The 20706-nt window shown below is 39.5% G+C and overlaps 1 protein-coding gene across 1 annotated transcript in view; it reads right to left on the reverse strand.

The window, feature by feature from the left end:
• LOC137621477 (oxaloacetate decarboxylase, mitochondrial-like) overlaps nucleotides 1-17715 on the reverse strand; it is a 203708-nt gene extending 185993 nt beyond the window's left edge. The window contains exon 1 of the mRNA XM_068351810.1: nucleotides 17505-17715. Within this exon, the coding sequence (XP_068207911.1) occupies nucleotides 17505-17575 (71 nt within the window). The 5' untranslated portion in view covers nucleotides 17576-17715. The remainder of the gene's footprint in view (nucleotides 1-17504) is intronic.
• Nucleotides 17716-20706: the final 2991 nt, after the last annotated feature.

Raw genomic sequence — 20706 nt, forward strand, 5'->3', positions numbered from 1 at the left:
CACCAGACTAAAATCAATGATTGTGGAAGACTGACACAATATCCACAAACAACAATAAAAACAAATAAAAGTACCAAGAGAAGAAAAGGTTATTAGGATTCTGGGAACGTAGTGGTGGATCCTTCCCCCACTACTGCACCCGCTGCTACAAATGGACCCAGAGTGTAGCAGTCCTCGTAACGAGTCTGAACATTTTTCAAATAATGTGAAGCGAACACAGATTTGCTCCTCCAAACGGTTGTGTCCATTATGCTTTGCAACGATCTATTCTGTCTGAATGCTGCTGACGTTGCTACTGCTCTGACTTCATGAGTCTTGACCTTTGAAAGTCCAAGGTCTGATTAATTACAATGTACATGTGGTTCTTTAATCAAGAGCCTGATAAAAAATGACAAGGCATTTTTTGACATCTGCAACATGAGTTTTTTGACTGAGCACCAAAGAGCTTCAGAATTGCTGCGTAAGTCTTTTGCTCTGTCCAGGTAGCATCTCAGAGATCTTACTGGGCATAGGACTCTTTCCAACTCCTCGCCAACTAAATCCGAAAGATTCAGAATCTCAAATGCTTTAGACCAGGGCTGAGAAGGGCGTTCATTTTTGGCAAAAAAAAGCCTAATTAAAAGGCACAGACAGCCTTACAATCACGAAAACCAACGTTCTTGCTAAACGCATGTATGTCACTCATTCTTTTGGCTGTTGCGAGACTAACCAAAAACAGAGTTTTCATAGTAAGGTCCTTCATAGAAGCTGAACCTAATGGCTCAAATCTGTCACTCATAAGAAACTTCAATACAATATCCAGATTCCAGGCTGGTGAATCTTGGTTTCGTTGCTTAGTAGTATCAAAAGACCTAAGAAGTTCTTGCAGATCCTTATTGTTAGAAAGGTCCAGGTTTCTGTGCCTGAATACAGTCGCTAACATGCTCCTATATCCTTTAATAGTCGAAGAGGAGAAGTTGCACTTTCTTCGAAGGTGGAGCAGGAAGTCAGCAATTTGGGCTACAGAGGTTCTGGATGAGGAAAGAGAGTTGACTCTATACCACTCTCTAAAAACCTCCCACTTGGATTGATAAACTTTGATAGTTGAAGTTCTTCTTGCTCTTGCAATGGCTTGAGCTGGATCCTTCAAAAAGACTCTAGCTCTAGTGAGTCTTTCGATAGTCTGAAGGCAGTCAGCTGAAGAACGTGGAGATTTTGATGGAATCTTTCCAAGTGGGGTTGTTTGAGTAGATCTACTCTTAATGGAAGGCTTCTTGGTGTATCTACCATCCATTCCAGTACCTCTGTGAACCATTCTCTTGATGGCCAAAAGGGGGCCACTAGGGTCATCCTGGTCCCTTTGGATGCTACAAACTTCTGTACCACTTTGTACAGGATATTGTATGGTGGAAAAGCGTACAGATCTAAATTGGTCCAATCTAAAAGAAACGCGTCTACGTGGACTGCTTCTAGATCCGGTACTGGAGAGCAATAAGCCTCTAACCTCTTTGTCTTTAATGTTGCGAAGAGGTCTATGCATGGTCGACCCCAAAGTCGCCACAGACTCTTGCAAACTTGAAGATGGAGCGTCCACTCTGTCGGTAGGATCTGACCTCTTCTGCTGAGGCTGTCTGCCATTACGTTTTTCTCTCCTTGGATGAACCTCGTCATTAGGATAACGTTCCTCTCCCTTGCCCACAAAAGGAGATTCTTTGCCGTCTAGTACAGAGATATCAAGTGAGTTCCCCCCTGCTTGGCAATGTAAGCCAATGCCGTCGTGTTGTTGGCATTGACTTGAACCACTTTTTTGGTGACTGATCCTTCGAAATTTTTGAGGGCTGATAGAACTGCCAACAATTTATATGATTTATATGAAAGTTCTTCTGGGTCTCTGACCACAGCCCCGAAACTTCCAACTTGTTCAGGGTTGCTCCCCACCCTGAGTCCGAGGCGTCGGAACATAACACAAGGTCTGTGTTCTTTTGAGTTAGGTGGAAACCTTCTTGGAACTTGTTCGGTTCGTCCCACCACCGAAGGCAGTCTTTAATGGAGTCCGTAATTGGAATACTCATAGTCTCTAGGTCTTTATCCTTGTTCCAATGGTTGTTGAGATGGAACTGGAGAGGATGAAGGTTCAGTCTTCCTAGGGGAACAAATTGTTCTAAGGAGGAGAGGGTTCCTACTAGACTCATCCACTTCCTTGCCGAACACATGTTTTTGCCTAGAAAAGATCGGAGTTTCAACCTGGCTTACTCCATCCTTAAAGGAGATGGAAAAGCCCAAAAAATCTGACTGCGAATCGTCATTCCCAAATAAAGAATCTCTTGTGATGGAATCAAGAGAGACTTTTCCTTGTTGACAAGGAGACCCAGTTCTTTTGTAAGGTTCAAGGTTGTCTTAAGATCCTTCAGGCAGTGATCGTATGTGTGAGCTCTGAGAAGCCAGTCGTCGAGATACAGGGAGGCTCTGATGCCCCTTGAGTGGAGGATTTTTGCTACATTTAGCATGAGCTTCGTAAAGACTTGTGGGGCTATGCTGAGGCCGAAACATAGGGCTCGAAATTGGAAAACTTAGGTAAGGCCTGAAGCTCGAATGTATTGGGATGTGAAAGTAGGCATCCTGGAGGTCTAATGAGAGCATCCAGTCACCTCTCCTTACTGCAGCAAGAACTGATTTTGAAGTCTCCATTGAGAACTTCGTCTTCTGGATGAACTTGTTCAGTGCACTCACGTCCAGGACTGGACGTCATCCCCCGAGTTCTTGAGTACCAGGAACAGGCGGTTGTAAAAGCCTGATGAACATATGTCCTGTACTCTTTCTATGGCCCCCTTCTCCAACATGAGAGACACTTGGATAATCAGTACTTGTCTCTTTGCCTCCTCTCTGTATCTGGGAGAGAGATCCACTGGAGCTAAGACCAAAGGAGGATTCCCTAGAAAGGGGATCTTGTAACCCTCCTTCAAGATCTGTATAGACCATTGATCTACTACTCTCTTCTCCCACGCTTGCCAGAAGTTGAGTAGTCTGGCTCCTACTGCCTGAAGGCTAAAGCAGTCAGACTCTGCTTCGCCATGATCTGAAGCCTCTCCTTTTATTCCTTCTTGCGTCAGGTCTGGAGTTACCTCTGCTGGAAGACCTCCCTCGAAAGGGCTGGGAAAACTTGGGAAAAGAAGTTTCTTCCTTAGTTTTGCGGCTGGCAAAAGAAGGTGGTAGAGCTTTTCTGGCTGTCTTAGAGACCAGGTCTTGAGTAGCCTTTTGAGCTAAGGCCGACGATATTTCCTTGATTAGTTCTTGTGGGAACAAGGGAGAAAGAGGCGCATATAACAGCTCAGAAATGAGCATAACTGATCCCTTTTCTTTAAAATACCTGCAGAAAAGAGTGCTGCCAATTCATTGGATCCATACTGCAAAGCCTTATCCATACAGGACATTAAATGGACTAAGGCAAAGGTACAGTATTCCCTTCTTTAAAAGTTGCAACTTTTTTACCCAATGCTCCTAAAGTCCAGTCTAAGAAGTTGAAAACTTTGAAGGCTCTAAATATGCCCTTAAGCAGATGATCCATCTCCGATGTAGACCAGAAAATCTTGGTCTTCCTCACGGCCGACCGACGAGGAGCGTCTACAAGGCTTGTGAAATCTCCCCGGTATCTCCAAGCTGAGAACTTCTCCTGTCTCATACCAGATACTAGACCTAGAGGCTAGTCTAGCTGGAGGAAATGCGAAAGCCGCTTTCCCTAAGTCTTTCTTGGACTGCATCCAGTCACCCATCAGTTTTAGAGCCCACTTAGACGATTGTGATAAAACCATCTTGGTAAATCGAGCCTTCTTTGACGCCTTCCCAAGAGTAAACTCGGACGGTGGCGAACGGGGAGCAACTGGTACAAAAAAGTCTGAGAATTCCTCAGTAAAAACTTTCATATGTTTTTTCAAGTCAGCAGAATGACGAAAAGAAAGAGAGTCTTCGTCTTCTGAAACTTCCTCAAACTCCACAGGAGAAAGCTGACCTTCGATGTTCTTCTCTGGTAAAGTACCATCGGGAGCAACAGTGTTGAGAGCAATATCCTTCTCGAGTCGATCCTGAGTTCCGACAGCAACAGAAACTGGATCCTTACGAATACTATCAAGCGGGCATGTTACTTGCCACTCAGCCAAACGCTCGCGATCAACGCGATCGGAACTATTGAGTTCCTGAACGTGAACTGCGTTAGAATAAGCGTTATCTTGGAGAGTGTAAGCCTCATCGTCATAATCAAGACTAACTTCTGAAGCGTCTGAAATATGGCGTTCAGGATCGTGTTCTGAAAGGTGCTTGCTGTCGCTTCCTGACAAGCGTTCAGCGCTGCGAAGCGCTTGCCGCTCAACGACCTATTCAGCTGTTTGTCGCTCAAAAACACGTCCTGGAGGACGTTCACTAAGGTATCTTGAAGAGCGGTAGGCGTCCTGAGAACTAGGACATTCGACAGCCTGTTTCGCAGGACGTTCGGCAGCCTGTTTCGTAGGACGTTCGGCAGCCTGTTTCGTAGGACGTTCGACAGCCTGTTTGACAGGACGTTCGACAGCCTGTTTGACAGGACGTTCGACGTCTCTCTTTGATGGATGTTCGAGCACACGATCTGAATGAATGACCTCTTTGCGCTTGTTAGGACGTTCTGCGCCTCGAAGTAAAGCGTGTTCGACATTAGGGCTGTCAACTACGGACTTAGCTGATTGTTCAGGATCATGTCCTAAAGGACGTTCAATGTTGCTAGCAGGAAGCTCGGAGCCTCGAATAGGAGGACGTTCGAGATCATGAACCACCACGCGCTAAAGACTACGTTCGGGAACACGTCCTACAGGACGTTTCAAAACGTGCTGAGCAGACCACTCGCTGTCTCGATCCTGACAATAACTGTCACGTGTGTCAGCTTGAGGCTTGTCGCTACGTTGGTAGCTCTGCATGAACGACGAGAGCCTGTTTTGCATCTCTTGTAGCATGACAAAATTAGGATCTGACCGTTGCGATATTGGTGATGACACCACAACATCCTCCTCATCGCTCAGGCGTACAGAGCGCCTGGATGGTGAAAACCAGTCTGAAGGCTGCGTGGGAACCTGTATCGAGGTTAAGCCTGGTCCTGACAACTGCTTAGTAGGATCCTTGGTAGCGTCCGACATCCTAGCAGGACGTTTAGTCGGAGAACTTTCAAACGACTCTGGTACAGTATATCCCAATGGCTACAGCCAGGCCGCGAACTAGAAGGACGTTGGTTGGCCTTATCAAAGGTCCTCTTAAGAGGTCTGGAAGCAAGCTTCCAGCCTCTTTTAGGCAAAGCGTCATCCGAAGACGACGAGAAACACTTAACCTCACCTTTCCATTGGTGAGGGTGAACGTCCTGGGAAACGCCAACAGGTACATTCAAGGGGACTTCTGCTCGTGTTTTAAAGCCTCTCGTTTCCTTTCGATGTTCGACATTCCTTCTCCCAGGGGTTAGGGAGTTTGGAAGAGGTCTAGGAATAGGAGGACGACAGACGCGAGCAGGCGCACCCTCCACAGCACTTAACTTCTCTGCACTTTTCGCACTTTCACCCTTCAACTGCTTAACGTCGGACATAAGCTGGGTCCTGTCCGCCGCAAGCGATTCCACTTTAGCACCCAGCGCTTGAATCGCAACCAACATGTCTTTGAGCGTCGGCTCATTAGCAGTTACAGTAGCGGGATCAGGATCTACCACTACAGGGGAAGGAATACGGTTAGTGACATGGGAAGAGGAAAAGTCTATAGAAGAACGAGAAGAACTTCATCTCAATCTATCCCTTTTGAGTTTACGTCTATACCTGTCAAACTCAATCCATTCATGCTCTGATAAAAGAACACACTCATCGCAACGATCCCCCAAATCACATTCTTTACCTCTGCAAGTAACGCAGGGAGAATGGGGATCAAGAGAAGCTTTAGCCATTCGGGTCTTACACCCACTCACACATAACCTAAAAGTTATAGGGGGGTGGCCATTTTGGAAAATTTAGAGAAATCAAACAAGCAAGGGTCAAAATTTTTAAATCCAATCGTATTAAAGAATATCCAAAAGCGAAATCAAACAAGCGGGAATCAACAACCAAAGTTTTGTACTTCACCAAAGTAATATCAATAATTTGACGAGCAGAATATCCACGTGTCGCCGCTAGCGACGGCAGGGAATATATGAGGGTTCCTGGAATGGTTCCCAGGTACCTCGCTAGAGCGCAGGGGTGGTACACCTGGCTATCCAATCGGCGATTGGCGCGAATTTTGAATTTTCTGCCGTGACGTCAGGAACGTAAGCTATATACCGTATATACTCGTGTAATGTTCGACTTCGTGTAATGTTCGACCCCCCTATTTTGCCTTCAAAATCATGAATTCATCATATACCTCATGTAATGTTCGAGTCTTGATTTTGGCAGTAGGCTAGAGGTTATGCCTCAATGGTCTTTTATTTGCAGAATACCATAATTACCAAAAAAGTAGGGGTTATGCCTAAGTGCGACAAACAATTGTATAAAACAAATCGGAACAACAACTAAATACTAACATCTGTTTACAATAACAATTGAGTATTCAGCGTACATTTTCTAACGAACACTTTAGTTGCGAACAGCTGATTATCATCACCGCCTAATAGCTTTCAAAAACAAGCAAACACTACAAGTAGCAAACAAAATTAGTTCATCGTTTTGCGTAACAAATTACCATTACCAGTACAGTAATTATAATTACCCGTTATGCTAATCTTTTTTTTTCATCACAGTATATATGAATAAGAATTTACTCATAACCCATCAAGATGTCTACCAATAAATATGAAAAAATTACTGCAAAATTCAAGCTTTAAGTTATTGCAGCCGCTGAAACGATAAATAACGTTCAAGCCGCAAAAATGTTTGGAGTTACCGAAACTAGCGTTCGAACTTGGAGAAAAAAAATGTGGATTCAATTAAGAAAATTTTTTGGGGTTTATTATTAATATCAATTACCGTATATTTCCGCGTATAAGACGACCCTATATTCCAAAATTTAACCATTAAAAATGGGGGGTCGTCTTATATTACCGTTATAAAAATCACACCGTGAATTCTATGTCTGGTTTATCAGTAGGTTAGTCTAGATTGAGGTGCTATAACCACCGACACACATGAAATGATTTACTGTACATTAATATATAAATGTATAATGAAAGTAACGAAACATTTTTTCCCGTATATATTATTGGCATATCTACAAAAATGGCATAAATGATAAATTCGAAGAATAATTCCAACTTTTAACCATACGAGTGTAATGACAGAAATGCTTCATTTAACTGAATGGTAATTCCATTTACGATTTTTAGACTTAATAAACGAATTGGTTTTCATCTCATCAAAATGTTATGTTAGCCACACGTAGTTGAGTTGGTGTAGGATCGAGTGTGCATACGCCGAGATAGAGAGGCGTAACAAAGGAGTAGTTGTGTCTATGGTCGAGAGTTTTTGATTGAGTGCCAAAGTAAACAGAGGCGTAGTTGTGTGAGCCTCGAGCGTAGCTGCGCTAGGTAAGCTCAGAACGCACTCTTTGAGCCGACAACGACCAGTGTAGAGGGGAAATGTTGCTCCCCCCATATTATTATGTGAAATTCTTACCTTCTCCCTTGTAAAAGGTATGCACTTGTTCTTGTTATCATGTATGTGTTGTAATAACACTTGACATTGTCTGTTGTGGTTATCTTTTTCTTCAAATGTATCAAATAAAGTACAATAAGTTTGCCAGTATTGAAACTGCTTTATGCTGTGCTTGCATGTGGTTGGAACTGTGCCACCAACCGTAAGTTAAGATTTGTAATATTATTCTCAGATTTATCAAGTTAGTCTTTGAGTTGCCAGGCTAACTGTGCAGTGTAACCAGTAGGTTAGGTATGAGTACAGTGTAGCCTAGGCTACGAAGTGTCTGTTGTTTGACATAGGATCGCTGTCCTAAATGAAGACTTTGTATTACAGGGTACCAGTTTGGAGTACCGAGCATGTACTAAGCTTTTTGTAAGAATAAAAAGACCCCCGGGAACCAGCCTTTCCCTCAACCTCCACTGCAAATGAAGATCCGTCATTCTCCACAGCAAGAGTCAAGTTACCTTAAGCCTAGGCTTAGAGTATTAGCCTATACCTATGATGTACCCGGTATTAGCCTATGTCAAGGCTTGGTTTGTTATAGGTAGGCTAGCCAGGAGTAAGTCGATTATCCTAAATTGAATGGTGCCTCCGAACTTAGGTAGGGACAATTGACGAAGGTAAGAGTTAGTGAAAAGTCATGAGTGAAATGGCATGACATATGGTGACAGCGGTGTGGGATGTATTTATCTTATATAGATTAATATATCCATCCCTACGTCCTAAAGTAGCCACGAAACCATTAGGACTATTTACTTTTTATATATTTATATGATAGCCTAACCTAGGGTGATTAGGTCTATATCATCCTAGCCTAAGGTACTGTACTATTAGTGTATTTATTTTTATTGCATCATGTGCTGACTATTTTGCTGGTGTTTCTGTATAACATGGCTCAGAAAATGGAAGGTGAGGTTGAAACAGAAGATTTATATGATAATCTTTTGTCTGCCATGGATAACCAAAGTAGTCAAATGCAACAAGTGTGCGAACAACTTATTGACATGAAAAGAGAAATATCTAGTTTGTCAAATGCTTTACCTGTCACTTCCACCCCATTCAATTCTAACAGAGCTGACGCATCTGACATTAACCCATTTGTTACAGTAGACAGAGCAGACATAACGCCAACATCAGTATTGACACATAATTTGCCAATTAGTACACAGCCTGTAGGGCCTAATGATCCAGTTCAGGGTAGTAACACCATTAATAACCCAGTTATTCGGGTAGGTAATGTGCATGACCCTATTGGTAATCAGTCTAAGGGATTTTGCTTAAAACCCAAGGATATTTTGATGTTGAAATTGTCAGATTTGCAAGGTATTGGAACTGATAATAGACTGGCTAGGTTTTTCTGTCAAGTAGAGTTCTGTGTTTCTGCAGATATGGATAGGATCCAAGTAGCACTTACCAGAGTAGATCAAGAAATTGCAACGCTAATAACAGCTGAAATGGCCAAAAGGGGAAATACCATATCTTGGAGTCAAATTAAGGACTTTCTGAATCACCAATTTGCCTGTTCAGTTAATATTACCCAGTCTTGGCAAGAAATAGAGATGGAACGGTACAGTGTAGATGAAGCCCCCAGAACATTTGTTAACAGAATGAAATGTAAATTATCTGCCTTTGCATTGAAATTCCCTAAGGATACCTTGCCAAAAGCTGACAATCTTGTGAAAAGGAAGTTGTATAGTGGACTTGACGGTAGATCCCAAGAACGACTCGTTGACTTCCTTGATGATGGGATACCTTTGGAAAGATTCATTGAACTAGTTGAGTATGAGTATCATTTAGCGATAATAAGTGGAACCGTTACCCAACATAGAGTTTTACCTGTTCATAATTCCAATTCCCTTCCAACACCTGCAGTAAATAGTAGTGCACAAACCACATCAAAATTGGAGCATCTAGAGAAGCAGATTAGTGAGTTGTCCAACCAATTAAAAAGATTAGGTAAGAAAAAGGGAAGCAATCAGTATTGTGCTTACTGTAAGGTTAGAGATCACAAGCTTTCTGAATGTCCACATAATCCTCCGAGAGGTGTTTGTTTTGATTGCCACAGACCTGGTTGTAAAAGAAGTTCAGCACAGTGCCCAGGTCCTGTCCGAAATGAGTGACTAACGGCCAGTCACAGGTCTCCTTCTATCAATTTGATGATAAATCATGTAATGTGCCATGCCTTAATTGATACTGGTAGTGAAGTATGTGTAGCACAGAAGAGGCTTATAGAAAGTTTAGGTTTACATTGTAATCAAATGAGGAATATCCCACAACTTACTGGAGTAACTCAGCATGTTCTCCCTGTTCTTGGTACGGTGTATTTGGACGTTCATATTGGTTCCAGGGTGATTACCCATTTATTTTCTGTAGTGCCAGATGGTTATTTGGACACAGACCTATTGTTAGGAGCAGATTTGATTAGGTCCGCACCGATGACATGGGATGATGCAAAGAAAATAATTGTTTGGGATAGATTTATTTATCCGGTAGGGTATTTGAGACCCAGACCATCTAACAAAAGGGTCAGGCAGATTAAGGTACTTCAACCTAATAAACCTCAAAAAGCTCAGGTTAGACTTAGAAAGAAACTTATTCTACCCCAGTTTACTGCTGGTATTTACCCATTAGCTGTAGATGAACCTCCTAACACATTGTTAGAATTTGTACCTGAAGTTAAAGTGTGTCAAACCCAATCTGTGTTGTGCCTTAAGGTTAATGATGCTCAGGAAGTGTTATTACCATTGGTAAATAATACGAAAGCTAGGATGACGATGAAGGTTGGAACTTTATTAGGCTGTTATAGGATAATCAGTGAAGATGATATTGATCAGCCAGATCCAAAGTGCCGGAAAACTAGAATTCAGAATGATTTAGTTCCTCCAGGTGTTGATGTTAGCATCCAATCAGGCAATACTAGAGAAGAAAAGATTAAATATTTGTATTCTCAACAAGATAATTCCCATCTTAATGCTGATCAACAGGCAGAATTAAGTGACATGTTAGTTGCAAATCACTCCATATTCATTCTTGAAGAAAAAGAATTGGGAAAGTTTAAAGATGTTCAAGCTCATATTGCAGTAAGTGATCCACACCCAGTTAGATCTCCCATGTATCGATACCCAGAAAAGACCAAAACTCTTATTTCCACCATGTTAGAGGATATGGAAGAAAGAGGGATAATAGAACCATCTAATGCAGCATGGTCAAGCCCAATTGTTCTTGTAAGGAAACCCGATCACACTCAAAGGATGTGCCTCGATTACCGTAAAGTCAACACACACCTCCAGGTTGATATTCACCCTTTACCTAGATTAGAGGAAATGGTAGATACAGCTGCAGGAAACCATTATTATGCTTCTTTAGATATGAAAGATGCATATTATCAAGTGGGATTAGATAAAGAGAGCAGGGATTTAACAACTTTTAGTGATGGAGTTTCACTTTATAGATTTAAACGCCTTCCTTTTGGATTAAGTTGCAGTCCAGCTATATTTTCACGTATCATGTCTAATATCTTGGCTCCTCTTATTAAGAAAGGGTGGGTTAAGAATTACTTAGATGATATAGTTGTTAGGGCTCCCAGTTTTCCCATCTTGTTAAAAAGGTTAGAGCAACTATTCAAACTTTTCAGTGGCAAAGGAGTGAAGCTAAACCTAAAGAAATGTCAGATAGGCCAAAAGGAAATAAAGTTTTTAGGTCATATAATCTCCAAGGACGGTTGTAGACCATGTCCAGACAATATCAGTGCAATCAAAGGAATGAAACCACCTACCAATGTTAAGCAAACTAGGAGATTTCTGGGAATGTGTGGGTTTTACAGGAAACACATTAAGGATTATGCTAAAATAGCTGTTCCCATGACTAATCTCTTAAGAGAGAAAGAACCCTTCTTGTGGACAAAGAATTGTCAGTCCAGCTTTGAACAAATGAAACAAGCATTAGACACTGCTCCAGTGTTAGTAAAGGCTCAAATGACTAAACCCTTTGAATTATTTACTGACGCTAGTTTAGATCATGTAGGTGCGGTTTTGATACAGAGACAAGAGGATCAGTTGAAACCTGTTGGATATTTCTCTAAGAAACTGAAGCCAGTTGAGCAGCGCTACAGTACCACTGACAGAGAAGCACTTGCTATTGTCTTAGCATGTCGTAGGTTTCATCATTTCTTTGGGGTGTTCCATTTACCATTCACACCGATCATCAGCCTCTAGTATCAGTGTTCAAGAGAAAGACTAAATCACCTAGAATGAGCCGGTGGGTAATTGAAATGCAGGATTACCGGTTCAAGGTAGAATATCGGCCAGGTAAAAATAATCAAGTGGCAGATCAACTAAGTAGACCAGTTAGAGCAGTTTTTCATTAGAGTAGGGACGATTATCTCGGTCTGAGCAAGGATGAGTTTAAAGAAAAGCAGTTAGAGGAACCAAGGTGGGCTGAGTTAATAACCTTTCTAGAGGGTGGCAAATTACCACGTAAGAGGTTCCCTAAAGCTTTAATTACACAGTTCCTGCTGTACGAAGGCTTATTATATCTCAATGCAGATAAAGTTGATAACTCCATTCAGCTGAGATTAATATTTCCTAGGGATTTAACCAAGGCAGCTTTGAAGTTCGGTCATGAATCGTTGTCAGGTCACTTAGGAATACGCAAAACAATTGATGCTATTGAAAACTTATTTTATTGGCCCTCATTGCGATCTGATGTTACCAAATATGTAAGTGAATGTGTCATGTGTCAAAAACATAAAGCTAGTAGTTCTTTACAACAACAGTTTCAGGAATTGCCTCCAGTAACTAAACCTTTAGAGAGAATCAAGTCTTGATTTAACAGATATGTTATCTGGTGCAAATGGTTATAGATATGTATTGACTGTTATTGATCATTATAGCCGGTATGTTAAGTTCTATCCCTTGCGAAGTAAGTCTACAGAGGAGGTAAGCAAAAACTTCCTTATGTATCTGAATGACTTTGGTGTACCTATGACTGTCATTCTGGATAATGGTGCTGAATTCACTTCAAATCAATTTAGAGAATTATGTCGCGAACATAAGATCAATACAGGTTATATTACCCCATATCATCCACAAGGAAACAGTGTTAGTGAAAGGATGCATAGAACCATGAAAACCGTACTAAATGTGATGTGCAAAGGACATCCTTATCAATGGCCAAAGTACTTAGGTGAAACCCAGCGTGTGGTCAATTCTGCGGTACATACCACTCTTGGTGAACAACCTCATTATGTATTTTTCTCTCGCAGGGCACCCTAGGCAAGTAACTAGTGTGTTACCCACAATAAATGATGGTGTAGAAGAGACTGCTATTGCAAAAGCACAAAACTCATAGAGAGATGGCCAGCAAGTATCGAGCAATAGCCAATCAAAACAGGAAGAATGAGAAAGTGGATGAAAACTGTCTCGTATGGGTTAAAAATGAAAGTGTGATTCCCAGCACAAGTAAGAAACTAAACCCAAGATGGTCTGGTCCTTATGTAGTAACCAAAGTGTTTAGGGATGGTGCTAAATATGAGTTAAAAAACTTGTTTGACCACACCATTATTGAACGTGCTGCTGACAAAGTAAAACCTTTTGTAGGACAAGAACAGTGGTTAGTAAAAATGCAGGAAATGGATATTATCAATCCGGATGTGAACGAAAGAGTACAAACCAGAGGTGCTTACAATATTGTTCCTCCCTCTAGATTAATTGAGGAAATTTGAGATCATATTTTTTATACGGTATTTTGTATTTTTGTACTTTTATATGGAAATGTATTTTATTCTGTGCCTTAGCATTGTTCATGCATATAACAATTATGTTAATTTCCAAGTGTCTTTATGGGTTATGTTCATAGATTATGGATCTGATAATATCACTTCGTTACCATGAACCTGTACTCGGTTGAGGTTGTGTATCAAGAGCAACCCCATCCAAAAGCTTTACAAACTCTGGTGGAGTTGTTCAAGTTTTGTAACTGATGTGTAAGTTAGTCATTAGGATGCTTTAAGAGGTATATTATCTTCAAAGGTACTTTTCTCCTGCTTAAGGTTATTGAGTGCATGAGACTGAATGACATGAAGAGGTTGTTTGTAAGAAAAATAATCCTAAGTAATTATACCCTTAATGAGGAGTGACTGGGTCTTAAGTGAATTTAAGATCACTCTTACATAGGTGGTTTAACTTGGTAAGGTTATTAGGATGGTTAGGCAGAAACGCGCCTTAAGGGTGGCGTCCCACAACTTGCTCTGTATGTCTGACAGCAGACCTTGAAGATTAAATGTTGCAGCCTATATCCGGCTGAGAGATGGCTACTATTCATGGCGCATAAAACTTGTTGTTGTTAGATCTGTTTTCTACCCTAGGTTTTGCAGTTAGTTGATAGTTCTTGATAAATGAAAACCAATTTCCGTAGGGGTAAAGTGATGTAATGACAGAAATGCTTCATTTAACTGAATGGTAATTCCATTTACGATTTTTAGACTTAATAAACGAATTGGTTTTCATCTCATCAAAATGTTATGTTAGCCACACGTAGTTGAGTTGGTGTAGGATCGAGTGTGCATACGCCGAGGTAGAGAGGCGTAACAAAGGAGTAGTTGTGTCTATGGTCGAGAGTTTTTGATTGAGTGCCAAAGTAAACAGAGGCGTAGTTGTGTGAGCCTCGAGCGTAGCTGCGCTAGGTAAGCTCAGAACGCACTCTTTGAGCCGACAACGACCAGTGTAGAGGGGAAATGTTGCTCCCCCCATATTATTATGTGAAATTCTTACCTTCTCCCTTGTAAAAGGTATGCACTTGTTCTTGTTATCATGTTATGTGTTGTAATAACACTTGACATTGTCTGTTGTGGTTATCTTTTTCTTCAAATGTATCAAATAAAGTACAATAAGTTTGCCAGTATTGAAACTGCTTTATGCTGTGCTTGCATGTGGTTGGAACTGTGCCACCAACCGTAAGTTAAGATTTGTAATATTATTCTCAGATTTATCAAGTTAGTCTTTGAGTTGCCAGGCTAACTGTGCAGTGTAACCAGTAGGTTAGGTATGAGTACAGTGTAGCCTAGGCTACGAAGTGTCTGTTGTTTGACATAGGATCGCTGTCCTAAATGAAGACTTTGTATTACAGGGTACCAGTTTGGAGTACCGAGCATGTACTAAGCTTTTTGTAAGAATAAAAAGACCCCCGGGAACCAGCCTTTCCCTCAACCTCCACTGCAAATGAAGATCCGTCATTCTCCACAGCAAGAGTCAAGTTACCTTAAGCCTAGGCTTAGAGTATTAGCCTATACCTATGATGTACCCGGTATTAGCCTATGTCAAGGCTTGGTTTGTTATAGGTAGGCTAGCCAGGAGTAAGTCGATTGTCCTAAATTGAATGGTGCCTCCGAACTTAGGTAGGGACAATTGACGAAGGTAAGAGTTGGTGAAAAGTCGTGAGTGAAATGGCATGACACGAGCACAGCTGAGAAAATGTAAACATCGAGTATTGGTTGCGTTGTTAGCAACTTTTTCTCTCGCTAACCTTTCAGTAATTTTAATGCTAGTATTAATTACGATAATAATAACATAATAGGATATCATATTATTTAGTTATCTAAAAATTATTATTTTTTTCATTAACCATATCACGTTATAACATACGCAACCCGACTGTTTGCTAGCTTCATACCTGCTGCGTTATGGTAAAGTCATTACTCGTAGCGGAAAAAACTATTTATGATGGTTTAGGAAATATAATCCATGCTAATATGCGTGGTGTTAAATGAACATGGTTAGTACTGTATATATAGGCCTAGCCTATGTTTACCTACCGGTAGGTAGCCTTATATACGTGTAAGCATAGCCTATGATTACCTACCTGTAGGTAGCATAGCAAGGGTAATGTTCGTGTAGGCCTAGCTTATGTTTACCTACCGGTGGGCCGGAAATTTTTACTTTTTCAAATTTATATCTCGTGCAATGTTCGACCCTTACTTTTTTAACTGAAAAATAGGCCTTCAAAAATCGAGCATTACACGAGTATATACGGTATATAACTACCGGTTAAGTCTTATGTTTAAAAATCTAAAGCTCGCTAGCAAATTTAGATTTAGATCTCGAAGCCCTCCTGGCTTTATCTAACTCTAACTTACGCACATAGCGTTTCATACTTAACCATTCCTTCTCGCTCAAAACCTCACATTCCTAGCATCTATTATCAAGCGCTCAATCAAAACCCCTGCACTTCAAACAAACAGTGTGAGGGTCTACCGAAACTTTCGGTAACCTCACCTTGCATACCTCATTTACACAAACACGAAAATGAAGTTTATCAGTCATCGTAAACAAACAAATAGTTATAGACTAATAACAAATGCGACTGCCAAAACCCCAGATCAGTGTATGTCACCAAAAAAGAAGTCCAGTACAGCGACACAGGGAAAGCGAACGAAAAACTCCAATGGCGGACCAACGATGTTGTCAGTCCAACCAGCAGAGATGATCTGAGGAACAGAAAACGGGAATGATTCCAAGTACCACCATGTAAGGGTTGTTAACCACCTAACCGCATAACCACCACACGGCGGTTGCCGTGAGTTTTGAAAAATTCTGCCGGACGTCAGAGACTATAGCTATATATATATATATATATATATATATATATATATATATATATATATATATATATATATATATATATAAAACTGCCAGGTAAGTTCTATTCATAAAAAAGTAGTTTTTTCCCTAGGTTACATTGCCCTGTAATAGTGCAATAATACCCAATATTTATCTCGTTATGTCTTTATCTGCCAGGTAAAAATTATAATACGTATCTTAATGTTTCGTTTTTTCAATAATTAGCAAACTAAAGTGTGCTTATTTTCCCAGCACAAGAGGTCCTAGTGCTTATATAATTTCCTGCTTCAAGCCGCCAAACTGCAGCCCCACCCATCTACGTCTACGTCAATGACAGGGTCAGTGACAGTTCTTTCTTTGTCAACGGAAGATCCTCAGCCTTCGACCTCCCAAACTTAAGGTAAGTATTTATTCGTGAATTGTGATTTCGTTTTAGTTTGTGACCTGGGAAAAGGCCGTGGGCTCCGGGTTGTGACCTGGGAAAGGGGTCAATGGCCTTGCCCGCGCTAGGGGTTGTGACCTGGGAAGGGGGTCCGGGGGCTTGCCCCCGCCTAAGGGGTGTAACCTGGGAAGGGGGTCCGGGGGCTTGCCCAGCTAGGGGTTGTGACCTAGGAACTACTAGGTTAGGTTAGGTCTGTTTGTTAGGTTCTGTACCATTTTACAAATCTCAAATGTGTTAATAATCATGTTTGTCCTATGTTCAGCCACTTACATGATCCATATATTTTTCCAACTGGTTATCTTGTTCTTATTTTGCATTACTGACCATTATTATTGCTGCAAATCACTCGTTTATGACATTTCCCCACCCTAAAAAGCCCGGTTTCCCACTGGGGTCCCCCATAATTGTCTTTAAATATGGGGGTCCAAAACCTCATGAACGGATGGTTTGTCCCAATAATCAAGGTCAGAAATGCATAGAATACAAGATAACGTGTAGGAAAAATATATGATTCCTGTATTTGGCTAGAAATTAAAGTATCATATATAAATATATATATATATATATATATATATATATATATATATATATATATATATATGTGTGTGTGTATGTGTGTGTGTGTGTCACTAATTATTTGTGATGAAAATGTGTCATTTTCGGAGAAAACGGTCGTTTTGTGTTAAGGTAAACGCTGTTATATGATAGAAAAACTTCCCGTCCGTAACTACAATAAAAACGAAAACCCTCTTCTGGAGTTAGTCTAGAAAACTACTCTTTTCCGTCAATTGTCGTTGTATAACCTACCTATAATTCCTTCCAACAGCTATTATATTTCTTCCCCAATGGACGAATTTAGCAAAATTTTGGCCCGACATGTCAAATCCGTACGGCTAGATAGTGGCTAGTGGTACACGTTAGCGATAGTTCATCTACTGGCAATGGCTTTCCTGCTCCACAACAAAAAACAACTAAGGTGTATGGGTTGAAGATAATTCAGGGTATCAAAGGCGTTAATATTTCTTTTTCCTTCGTACTAGTTACTAAGCAAGAATTGTGTCTTGGAGTTTGAAATTTGATTTGATAGGACTGTCTCTCAAACTCTATCAAGTATCAGCTGTTATTTGTCTCATACCTCTCGTTAACAACTTGAAAGGATATTTTGAACATTTATTTCTGCTTCATAAAAGGTTATATTTACCCCATTATAACCTTTCAAATCTCATTTTATTTACTAAATTCTATAATATGAAAGATTTATAGTAAAATGGGGAAAGTGACAATAAAAATAACATTTACCAAGTATCGATGAAATCGAACACACCGAAAAATAAGCAGGGCCAAAAGAGCTTAATTTTATCAACAGAAATATGCTCACAAACATATCATGAATCTACATAAAAACTAATAATACTGATATTTGCATCTGACGTTGATAGAAAGATAGACCAGGGGAGAGAGAAAATGGGCAGTTGAGAATTACTGCAGTAATAAATCGAAAATCATTTGTCTTTATCGATTGTCTTAGAATATATATATATATATATATATATATATATATATATATATATATATATATATATATATATATATATATATATATATATATATATATATATATATGTAAATATATATATATATATATATATATATATATATATATATATATTTACATTTATATATATATATATATATATATATATATATATATATATATATATTTACATTTATATATATATATATATATATATATATATATATATATATATATATATATATATATATATATATATATTTACATTTTTATATATATATATATATATATATATATATATATATATATATATATATATATATATATATATATATATATGTTTTTTCAAAAAGGCCCATAAAAGAAACACAGGAAATATGAATAAATCACACTATATTTCGGTCAATAAACATCGACCCTCTTCAGGATGTAGAGTAAAAGTAAGGAATACAGTGGAGAGTGACGGTTTATATATGAAAGCAAAAGGGTGTGTACAATTATTCTATAGTTGTTATAATTGCTGGAAGGATTAGCCAAATTTAATTACATCCAGGTGCGTGTTCTTATTGTTGAGCCGCTTGGAGAAAGTCTTGACCTCTGATGCATGTCTGGTGGTCGGTCTCCGTGGATTATCTTCTTAATGATAGGGTTGAGAAGAGTATTGTCCACTGTGTCAGCTTTCCATTGGCCCCCAGATAGGTTTATTGTGTTTGATTGATTTATGATGGCTGATTCCAGGATTTTCCTTCTGTACGGACAGGTACTCTTAAAAAGCAAAGACGACTCACTCCAGTTAATCTGGTGCCCTAAATCCCTAAGGTGAATGAAAATCCCCGAGTTTTCATACCCATATCTAACAGATCTTTTGTGTTCGGATAATCTTTGAGATAGCGAACGGCCAGTTTGCCCAACGTACACTTTTTCACAGTCCCTACATGGTATTTTGTAAACGCCGGCTTCTATTTCTCTTTTATTTTGATAAACATTAATAAGGGCGCTTCCTATGGTCTTTGGATATGAAAAAACAAAGGGGTTCTCAGTTTTGATATGATTTGTTATATTTTTAATACCTTCTATATATGGGAGTTTTATCTTATTTTTAAAATCTCTTTGGTTAGTAACGTCATGATCTTTATAATATATCGTGTTGGCTTTGTTGATGGCCTTTTCTATGACATACGTCGGGTAGAATAGCTGGGCGAGTTGTTTACGGATGATTTCAAATTCTTTATTTAGGTAGGCTGGGGAACAGATTCTCAAACCTCTAAGAAATAGATTGCAAGCTACTCCAATTTTTACAGAAATGTCGTGATAACTAAAGAAATGAATGTAGGAAATAGAGAAAGTTGGTTTTCTATACACAGTGAAATTATACCCCGTCGATTCCCTTATAATTAGTATGTCCAAAAAAGCTAATTTTCCATCTTTTTCCCATTCAGTTTTAAATTTTATGCTAGGGACTAGGGAATTTAGATTATTGAAAAATATATTGAAATCTCCCCAGCTATCATCCCAATATGTGAAAATGTCATCAACATAGCGTTGCCAAACCATGTTCCTAGGTTTAATTGTTGTTAAAATTTCTGTTTCAAAGTATTCCATGTAGAGGTTAGCTAAAATTGGAGATAACGGGCTGCCCATACTACAACCAAAGAGGGTCGATGTTTATTGACCGAAATATAGTGTGATTTATTCATATTTCCTGTGTTTCTTTTATGGGCCTTTTTGAAAAAACATGTTAAACTGTTCGATTACAGTTATAAATAAGACATATATATATATATATATATATATATATATATATATATATATATATATATATATATATGTGAAGAATTTTCTTCACTACTCTTCTTCTTCATAGTTTATACGTAGACTTTGTTATTGTTCGTGACGTCACGGCAGGGAAAAATGTGAGTAATGTGTCTTTCTTGAGCGAGTGTCCCAAGATTAATACTTTTGTGTTTTTTGTATACATTATTCTACCATAAGTATTTAGGTACAATATTTTAAATCTCTTAATTACAACTCAAGTCTGCTAGTCTAGGAGGTATGGTTGTCCACACACGTAAGCCCGACTTGCTAAATTACCTTTTAGTTTCATTTTTTATTCTGTATGCCAGATGTTTAGAATTAGGATTATCTTTGCCCTTGGAGTTGCAAGATTTCTCCTTGTATTCTAAATAAGTGTGTTGCTTGAAATTCACAAGGCATAAGGTTTTTGAGCCTGTCCTAAATGAGAGTTGGCACCTCAAGACCGTAGGCCTACCTACGCACCAAGATACGCTTTTTTTTTGGGAAGGAAGGAGGACGCAGCTGACCTGAACTCGACCTCACAAACATACAGGCTACGGTACGAAACGGAGCTTCCCAGTCAGGCTCCAATATTGTAAACCTCGTGCTCCCACTCTCCATCACTAGCCTGTCCCCTTACACAATAACTAGCCAAGAATACGTCGTAGAAGAGGTCAAGCA

The sequence above is a fragment of the Palaemon carinicauda genome, chromosome 28 (assembly GCF_036898095.1).
Source record: "Palaemon carinicauda isolate YSFRI2023 chromosome 28, ASM3689809v2, whole genome shotgun sequence".
NCBI lineage: Eukaryota > Metazoa > Arthropoda > Malacostraca > Decapoda > Palaemonidae > Palaemon > Palaemon carinicauda.